At 52.6% G+C, this 10175-nt stretch overlaps 1 protein-coding gene across 1 annotated transcript; it reads left to right on the top strand.

Moving 5' to 3' along the window:
* The first annotated feature begins 495 nt into the window (after window positions 1–495).
* On the top strand, window positions 496–9202 carry Pnoc (prepronociceptin). The gene is made up of 3 exons (XM_048330887.1): window positions 496–621; window positions 5621–5993; window positions 9086–9202. The coding sequence occupies exons 1-3, from the start codon at window positions 496–498 to the stop codon at window positions 9169–9171; spliced, it is 585 nt and encodes a 194-aa protein (XP_048186844.1). The 3' UTR covers window positions 9172–9202.
* The last annotated feature ends 973 nt before the right edge of the window (window positions 9203–10175 follow it).

Genomic DNA, 10175 nt, shown 5'->3' with positions numbered 1-10175 from the left:
CCTTAGAGACTCGCTCCTGGGTGTGTTCCTTAACCATTCTGGGGAGACAGCCCATCACCTGGAGTACAGCCCCGTCCCACTAGGGGGCGCCCAGAGCCGCTTCCTCGGGAGCAATGGAAAGAGGCTTAGAAAGGTTGGCTTTAACTCACATCTGGTCAGCTGCAATGAAGCCATCCCCACCATGCCTCACCCACTCCTGGGATGGCAGCAAGGCAGCCAGGTGGCAGGAACCATTGGGGGGGGTGCTCCCCAGGGACTAGACACTACCTTCCCCGTGCATGAACACAGGTCAGACCTCGGTGGTAAGACCAGGTCATTGGCACCCTCGGCTGTCCTCTATCCCCTCCTAGAAAGTGAATGGCAGGTCCCTGGCACTGTCCCCATGGAGGAATGAGTTTCTAGCCTCCCCTCAGTGAGGGTCCCAGCCCTGAGAAGCCCCCCCCCAAATGCCACCTGTCCTGTGTGTTCCAGCATCTTGCTTCCTGCTCCTGCACCATGAGAATCCTGCTCTGTGGCCTCCTGCTGCTCAGCCTGATCTCCAGCGCGGGCAGCAGCTGCCCCAGAGACTGCCTCACCTGCCGGGAGAAGCTCCGGCCAGCCCTGGACAGCTTCAACCTGGAGGTGAGTCCGGGAGGCACTGGGCTCACCCACCTCGCGGTCCGCATCCTCCTCCCCTTCCCTGAGCAGTCCCGGGTGAGAAACTGGGGCCTCTCCCACAGCTGGTAGGGCCTGTCCAGTGCCACCAGGCCAGGAGACAGAGGGGATGTGAGCTACCTCTTCCCAGTCTCCCTGTGATCTACCCACACGACCGCGTAACCACGTGACCACGCACCCAGGATGCTTACCTGCCCCCAGTGTTAAAACGGTGAACTCTTTTTTTCAGAGAATTTGGTACATTCTTAAAAGAACATTAAAATCACCATTATTCCTGGTAGTCAGAGAAAGAAGCCCCCTCGTTTTTACTTACCATAGCAGACCAAGATAAACTCATGTCCTTACACATGATCTGAAGTTATTTCCTTCTGGGAACATAGCCTAACTTGTTTTAACATTCCCTGCCTGTGGAGCACATACATTGCCCTCCAATTTTTATATTCCAGATGATTCTACAGTAAACATTCAAGTATCCGAGGTGACCTCTTAGTAACTTAAATTTTTTCAACTTGGGGTGCAAATAATCATTTGAGTAATCACTCACTAAGAGACTGTTAATTCACCTCCATTAATTTCAGTCTACAAAATTGTTCCTCTCCCATGGAATTCAGTATATTTCAATTATTTTTCTCCTTTGAAGTTAATTAAGCTGCTTTCAAGACATCATCTTTCAAACCCCTCAGCCTCTCAGAACAACCAAAGTAATTGTTCCTGTAGGCAGTGGAAGGTCCAGTGTTCTTGGTGGACTACTGCACCTTGGCATCTTTGCTGCAGCCTCAGCCCCGGCAGGCAGGCCACACCCCACGTCCTTTGCCTTTATTTGTTTTAGGTAAGGTCTCATGTGTTAGCCCAGGCCCAGCAGGGACCGCAATCCTCCCATCTCCACTACACAAGTAGCATGGATTTCAGGTGCACAGCAACCCCATCTTTCCCTCTTCCTCATGCACCAGGTTTTTCTCTGAGCACCTACCCCCATTACTCCGTCCTTGACGACACCAGTCTCTCCTGGTTTTTGTCCCTGGTTTGTGGGTCTCCTATGTTAGTCCATGTTTGTATGTCCATCCCCCACACATGAGAATCGACCCATAAAAACCTCACAATCAGAGATAAGTGCTTCACAGTTGCCTGCTACCCCCAACCCCAGACCTAATTGCCTGCTTGGTTGTGTTTGTATTTGCCTTTAACCTATTTTTAAGTTGGATAAAATGCCAAGCATGTGGCCAACCCTACCTCATTTCCCAATCTGTGCACCCTTGAATCCACCCACTGTGTGAATGATAGACTGGAGAGATTCATATTTCAGCCATCACATTACATAATCCTGTGCTGTTCTCCAGAACCCCAGAACTCTTGCCTTCATCAAGAATTCTTTCCTACTTCTAGTCTTGGTACATGGCCCAAGGATGTCTGGGATTGTTGTTGTTGTTGTTAGCTTTGGCTAGTAAATGACTAGCAGCAAAGCCACTGAAATGCTCTGGCCTGTCACTTAATTGTGAATGGCACAGCTCTACTCGCTCAATTAGAAGAACCTAGATTCACTGCATTGTTTTGGAAACAAAGTTTTAGGCAACTAACCCTCAAGAAGCAGTCTGGGGAAATATACTTAAAACTTCCTAAAGCTATATATAAAAGAAGCTACACACGGACACTCTCTGTGTCAATTCAATGAAAACTTTTGGCAGAAGGCTTTTGACTTACAATGGAAACTTCTTGTCTTGTCTTCTGTGCAGTTCATCCTAAACTATTTTAGTAGGACCTCCTAGAGCACACAGATTCCTAACATCACTTAGCAGCCATGGTGTCAGGAACTAGACCATCCCAGCAGCCTTTTTCTTTTCCCTTCAAAGGGCTCAAGTGCCGGTTCCCCATTTTTTTTTTTCGGTTGTTTGTGGGGCTTCAACTCAGGGATAGGCTCTGTCCCTGAGCTTTTGTGCTCAAGACTAGTGCTCTGCCACTTTGAACCACATCTTCTCTTCTGGTTTTCTGTTGGTTTATTGGAGATAACAGTCTCATGAACTTTCATGCCCAGGCTGGCTTTGAGCCTCTATCCTCCGGTCATAGCATCCTGAGTGGCTAGGATTACAGGTGTGAGCCACCAGTGCCTGGCCTCTGCTCCCCATTTTGCACCCTGATCTTTGCTTTGCAGTGCTAGGATGAGCCATGGCCTCACATGTTAGGACTCAATAGGCAAGTGCTCTGTCACTGAGCTACACTGCCAGCCGCTGTCCTAACCTTTGATGCCCACATCCGAATGGCCCTTTGCTCCATTTCCTTACAAGGCCAGCTTCGCTGATCAAATTGGCACCAATCCGGGACTCCAGATGCTCTTGCAAACTCTGATTTCACACAGCAATGCCATCGGTGTGGCCGGGAAAAACGTGTCCGGCTCACTTAACAGGCCATTAGCCCATCTCTGGAAAGAGGCTGGTGAGGCCCCTGAGCAGGGGGTTGGGCATTAACTCATATGCCCATCTGGTGTGAGCAAATGCTGTTGTGAATTCTGATAGCACACATTTTCCCTAAACCTTCTTCTAAATCAAGAGTTGAGATGATTTGGTCAGTCTCTAATTTACCCAACCGTGTGTTGGGTCTGTGGAAGGACCATGGCATCTGGCTCCATCATGAAATTTCATTGCCTCTGATTGACACAAAATGTAATTACCCTCTGGGCTTCCCAATCCAAAAAGCTCACAGAAGATGCAGTGGCCTCTAGACTTTACGCTTCCACCTGTTTCTATAACCCAAAGGAGCAGAGCAATTTAAGTGGCATCTGAGACTCCTCTTGTGTAACAATTGGACCAGGTGTGCCCACACGCGCGTGCTATGCAATCCTGGGGCAATCCACACCTCCCTGCCCTGCCGCTGACTCCTGGAGACAAGCGTTTCTCAAATGCACCACCTGCACATCTGGAGCTAGACAGCTGTGTGTCGCTGGGAACTGTGCTATGCCCTGAGCGATTCTGTCTCCTCTGCCCCTAGGGGCATTAAAAGACTCACCCACTATGACAACCAGAATGTCTCCATATTCTAGAGAATTTGTTATAGAATAATAATAGAATTTAGTAGAATGCCTGCTACTTGCTAGAATGAGAGGGCTCCTCCAGAGACCCTAACTTGCGACATGTGCCTGAGAAAATATTGCATTTAAAAAAAAATGCAACATGGACTTTCCACCAGAGCGCTCACTATGCAGAGGTTGGACAGAGCAGCAATTGCCAGGAACCCAACACAAACGGTATCACAGAAGAGAAGCCCTGTGTGTGGGCGGGGGGGGGGGGTGGCCAGGTTCCAAAGGATGAGTTGAAGGGGTCCCTCCAGGGAGGGGACAGAGTGACAAAAGACATGGAGGTGTTGGAGGCACAGGAACAGCCCCGTGTGTGTGCACAGAGAAAGCAGAAATAAGCCATAGAAAGTGGACTCGACCTAGAGCTAGTGGAAGTAGGTAAGGGCTCCGCTCAAGGAGCTGGAGCTATTTTACAGATAGAACAAACATGTCAAGGGCAACAGAAGGATGCGGCTGGAGTTCTTTTTCAGGAAAAGCATTCTGCCAGGGGCCTGAGATGGATCTGAGTGGCAAGGGGAGGTGGAGAGACCACTCAGAGGTACTCAGACGGTGGCAATGGGGATGGAAGGGAGAGGCGGGCCTGAGAGGATAAGAAGGGAGGGAGAGCTGCACCCGAGGAGTGAAACCTCGGTCAGCTGAGGGAGAGACACAGAGCCCGCGCAGAGGAACCCGCCCACCCACACGCGTCCAATCCCTGCGCTATTCATGGGGGCCTCAAGTCACAGCCACAGCTGAACCCAGACAGCGATGCCCCCACGTCCGCCACCCCAGAGCCAAAGCAGGAGGGGGGAGAGGAAGGATGCTCTCCCCAGCTGAGTCCTCCCTACTTCAGGGAGGAGGGAGGCGCAGGGCCCCCGGGGGGTTTCCATTCTGTCTGACGGGCAGCGGGAGCGGAGAGAGCTGCACCGCGTGGCGGAGGCTCTGCCCCGCAAGCTCAGGCGCAATGGGGCTTTCATCCGACGAAGGCCAGACATGCAGGCAGGAGAAGTGGGAGTCAAGGCCAAACAGCCGGGAGAAAGGGGAGGTGGAGGCAGAGGCTCCCGGGAGACCCAACCAGAGACCGGAGGGCGGGAGGGAGGAGCCGAGGCCAGGTCTGGAGAAATGGCCCCCGGTGGCCTCCTAGGGAGGTAAGGCCGAGCTGCCACCCGGAGTTGGGGGGTGGGGAGGTTACAGGGGTGGCCTGCGTCCAGCCTGCCCACATTCCAGAAGATGTGCCGCAAGAGTGATGGCCAGTGTGGGGGGGGGGGGGGGGGTAGAATAATCATCACAGTAATAACACGGCCCGGGTGGATGGTTACCAGTGATCCTAAAAATACACAGGCAAAGCCAGCCCTGCGGCCCCCGCCCAGCATCCCAGCCCCGGGGGGGGCGGGGGGCTGAGATCCGAGGCTCGAGGGTGAAAGGCAGCACGAGCAGGGAAGCCTGGGAGACTCTCCTCTCCAGTGAAGCACAGAAGAGCCCTGGCCTTGAGTGGAAAGAGAAAGCTCGCTCAGGGCCAGTGCCTGGGCTCCGAGTTCAAGCCCCACAACCGGCAATCATAGTGATCACAATAAGAACAGTGACACACGGGCAGACTCAGGTACCGTTTCCTACCCTCAGTGTCTTTAACCAGCCTGACCTGCACCGTGCCTGATGCGAGAACGGAATGCAGGTCTTCTTTCTGGGTGACGGCCGGGAGCGGGGACCCCCCCCCCCACGCTGGCTGAGGATTCAGCGGGCTGCAGCGCTCGGGGTCCCCTGGGTTAAGCTCACGTCTGGCTTCTTTGTTAGCAAACGGATGGACCTGGACCCCAGGGCTCTTTTCTTTTTCCATCTCCGAAGGACAGGGGATTTGAACCCCTCTCCCCGTGTCGGGCATGGCGCTCACAGAGGCCCCCTCCCCTCCCCCCCGTGTCCTTGCAGGCGTGCATCCTCGAGTGTGAAGACAAGGCCTTCCCCGGCCCGCCGTGGACGCCCTGCACCAGGGCCATGCCCGGGGGCTCCGGGCAGCTCGGCCCCGCCCCGCCCCAGCCCGGGGCCTCGGAGCTGCGGCACCTGAAGCGAATGCCCCGTGTCAGGCGCCTGTTCGAGGCCCGGGGCGGCGGCGCGGAGCCCGGCTCCCAGGAGGACGGCGAGGGGGAGCAGAAGCAGCTGCAGAAGAGGTTCGGGGGCTTCACCGGGGCTCGGAAGTCCGCCCGGAAGCTGGCCAACCAGAAGCGGTTCAGTGAGTTTATGAGGCAGTACCTGGTCCTGAGCCTGCAGTCCAGCCAGCGCCGGCGCACCCTGCACCAGAATGGTAATGTGTAGCCGCAAGGGGAGCCCCCCAGCTGCACCGGCACCGCAACCCTTGAGTGAGTTGGGCACCAATGAGCTCATATACCCAACGGTTTAGGCCATCTCCCAGGCTCGGAAACACACTGGCACGCATGCGCATGGACACACACACACACACACACACACACACACACACACACACACACACCCTCTGTCTACGTACATATGTATGTAGGTAGGTGTGTGTGTGTCTATAGCAAAGACCCCAGCTCCTGGGATGCTGGGGCGGGAAGTCTTCCTCCCTGCCTCCTGCCACCCTTTCTCTGGGTAGCAAAGCTTTTCCTATGATTGCTCCCTGACGCTGGCCACTCCCGTTTAGAGATTGGTCACCATGGGGATAATAGTAGTATGTTAAGATAACTAATCCCTCTAGAGTGCTCCAGGAGCTTAGTTACTATGGGGACAGTTAAGTGGACCAATTCTCCTGGCCAGTTGCCATAGCAACCATTCAGCTCACCTTTCCTGGGAGACGTTATCTCAGAAAACCAATAGCTGGACCTACCCTTAGCCCTCTGCAGCAAGGAGATTATTGTGGCTATGGCTTGTTTCACCTTCAAAGATGGCTGACCTACCCCTCGCTTCCCCTGGGTTTCAAAGCAACTGAGCTCCATGGAAACCATTAAACATCCCCATCTCCCCCAGCCAAGGCGGGCTTACTAGGACCAGGAGTTTTGCTTTCTGCTTCTTTTTTTTCTTCTTCTGCCAGTAATCTGTCCATCCTACCATCTTGCCAGTGTGGTCAATGGCACAACCACCCAGCTGAGTCTTAAGAATTTGGCCCACATGACTTAGTAGCTCTTAGAATACAAACTATGCAGTGCAGCTTCTTTCCTTGATTTCTGTTCCTTTTCAGAGTACCCTTTTTGTCTTGCCTTTTTCCTTCCTTGTTCTCTTTTACCCTTCCCCAGCTCCTACCTCTCCAAGCGAACTTATATAAGTCCTATAATAGGTACAGTAACAGACAGCCAATGCCCACCCAAGCGCTCCACACTCGGTTCTTCTTAGCTCGCCAACCATCAGAACTTAGGGTAGCATTGAGAGCTAGCAATGTAGATTTCAGAAAATCTTAACCATCATGTCTCTGTGCCTAATTTTGCATATAGGAATGTGATTGGAGCATTCTGCCACACATCTCCTGAAGCAGTCTGGAAACTTTGTCTAATGAGGGGGCATTAAAAAATAAATCTAGTCCATTTGACAAAATCATCCCAGGGCATTACCCAAGTAGGGAGGGCGATTCTGATCGAGGAGTAGAAAGGAAAAAATGCCTGCCTGCGTTCTCTTATTTCCCTTCCCACAAGCCACAAGTCTCCATCCATATATCAATCTTCGGTGACCACATCCCGGCATGGAGGTGACCCACACAGGACCTCAAGGGGAGGCTGACACTTTATTTGCAGCAAGCTCATTGCCAAAAGGGGCAACACGCATTAAGTTGTGGGGAGGCGGCTGTTGTGTTTGTTTTAGAATAACCTGTAGCAGCCCCAGGTGTGCCACGCTGGGTCTGACGTCATACTCTTGGATCCTTTCTGCTCCTTTCCAAGACTCATGTGCACAATCCTAACCGTAAATCTTTCAGAAGCAATGTGTATTCAATTCCACCATAGCGTAAAGACATTTTTCTCAATCGTGGCTCCTGAGGGGCACAAAAGTTCAAGTGTAACTCTCAACCACCGTGGTCTTTGCCTAAAGACAGTTCAAGGTCAGGCCCATTGGCACAAATCAATTTCTTTGGGGAAACCATTAAAGCCAGACAATTGGTTTTTCTGATTCTCTATTATACTTCCCACTGAGCGGCGCTGAACCGCGCTGGTAAACGAGCTTCTGTCAGCCGCGTTCCTCAAGGTGAAAAGCAGGTGATCAGAACTCGGGCAACGTCCACCCACTCTGTGGTGTTACTGATGGCTCTCTTCCCTCCCGGACAGCCATCTCCTCTGTTTCTATTTTCCACGCTGCTGAGTTCCGGCGTGGACACGTTCACGAGGCAGCTGAAGCCCTGTGCTTATTCACATACACACAACAACCTGCCCTACACAGGATAAAGATTCTTCCAGCCTAGCCAGCTCCCATTGCCAAAGCTGTTCATGACTGCTAAGACATCCAAAGATCAGTCTATATTTAGCAGGCTGGAAGGGAATAGAAGTAGCCATTACTGGAGTTGGGTAAGAACCTCTTAGAAAGTAGGATGCTGTCTCAGGAGAAGGATATTGGGTGTAGCCCTGCCCGGGACTGAAGGCTGGGAATGGCCAGGTGCTAGTGGCTCACGCCTGTCATCTTAGCTACTCAAGAGCCTGAGATCTGGGGATCTTGGTTTGAAGCCAGCCCAGATAGGAAAGTCCATGAGATTCTTATCTCCCATTAACCACCAAAAAGTGCGGAAGTGGAGCTGTGGCTCAAGTGGCAGAGCTCCAGCCTTGATTGAGCCAAAAAGTTAAGGGACAGCACCCAGGTCCTGAGTTTAAGCTCTAGTACCAGCACACACAAAAAAAAGGAAGGAAGGAAGGAAGGAAGGAAGGAAGGAAGGAAGGAAGGAAGGAAGGAAGGAAGGAAGGAAGGAAGGAAGGAAGGAAGGAAGGAAAAGAAAAGAAAATTCAGGAAGAGCACCAGGCATTCAGGAGACCTTTCTCTTCCTTAACCCTGTCCTGTGGTCTGTCGTGTTGTAGTTCTCCTGCCCAGGCCTTGACCTTGAGCACAGTAGCAGGCCGGCTCTCAGCCAAGTGTTAATGACACGAGCCTTAGAGGCCGCATGTACTCATCACACAAGAAACTCCAGCAAAGCCCATTTCGAATGGCACACCCGGGGCGGGGGGGCAGTGTTTGGGCATGGGGCGCGCAGATACCCACCAATCCCTCTCCCATCCAAGGGCTGACCCTGCAGGAGCCTCGGTGGGTGAGGGGAGCGGAGGGGGGGGTGGGGTAGATGGTAGGAAACCCTTCTGGCAACTTGGGTAGCTTTCCCCTTGGCCTCCTTCAGATGGCTTCAAGTCCCTTGGGCAAATGGGAGGGTCAGAAAAAGCATCCGATGCGCCATTTTAATCCTTTCTGTCTCCCCAGGCATCCGGGTGATCCCCAAAAGAGCATGTGTCCAGCCCCAAAGCTGCCGACTGGGCGTGAGGATTCTTCCTCCCCTGAGGCACTGAGCGCCCGCAGCCCGTCTCCAGTGTTGTCACCCCTCCCGACGGCATGTTTCTTCACCCCCTTGTTGCTACATCAGAGTGTATTTTTGTAATTTCCGCTGCTGACATTTTCCTGGCCCCATCTGGCCTTCTCGCCCGCCACTCCCCTCTTCTGGAGCTGGGTGAGAGGAATCTGAAGCCCAGCCTGGGGTTTTGACCCATCACTGCCACAACTTGTTTGTAAAAGAGCTGTTCTTTTTGACTGATTGTCTGAAGCACCTATTTGTCCATTAAACTTCTACTGAGCAAATGGTGAATAAACTCCTTCATTGTGTGGAGGGGACGTGACTGAGAAGCACAGACCCAGCACAAACGCTCTCAGAGCTGCCTCTCCCGGGAAGAAGAGACTAAAGCCACCAGCTCGGCATCCTCGAAGCCAGGCGGGGTGAGATGTGGGAGCAGCAGCCCCTCAGCAGGTGCACCGACCACGCCTGGGGCAGGAGGTCGCTCACACAGCTGTGTTCTCACAGCTGGGGGTGGGGGAGAAAGTGTGGTTCTCAGAACTCTGTATTTGGGGGGCTGGGAATATAGCCTAGTGGTAGAGTGCTTGCCTTGCATATATGAAGCCCTGGGTTCGATTCCCCAGCACCACATATATAGAAAAAGCCAGAAGTGGCGCTGTGGCTCAAGTGGCAGAGTGCTAGCCTTGAGCAAAAAGAAGCCAGGGACAGTGCTCAGGCCCTGAGTTCAAGCCCCAGAACTGGCAAAAAAAGAGAAACTTGCATTTTTGACAAGTTCCAGGATGCAAATCCTCTTGGTTTGGGAACCAATAGATTGGAAGGGAAGGGGTGGAGCTAAAGTAAACCTACTAACTACCCCCCACTTAAGATGAAGCACATTAATGTGGGTGACTGTTAAAAGCCCAGCCAGGAAACACAGGAAGAGTCCAAAGACAAGTCACAAGTTAAAGGTCTACAAAACTGGAGTGTCTTTGTCTGTTTTCTGCCACTGTAACAATAGCACACAAT

This window comes from Perognathus longimembris, chromosome 21 (assembly GCF_023159225.1).
Source record: "Perognathus longimembris pacificus isolate PPM17 chromosome 21, ASM2315922v1, whole genome shotgun sequence".
NCBI lineage: Eukaryota > Metazoa > Chordata > Mammalia > Rodentia > Heteromyidae > Perognathus > Perognathus longimembris.
The sequence above is the reverse complement of the archived record's forward strand: the minus strand, read 5'-3'. Positions and strand labels throughout refer to the sequence as shown.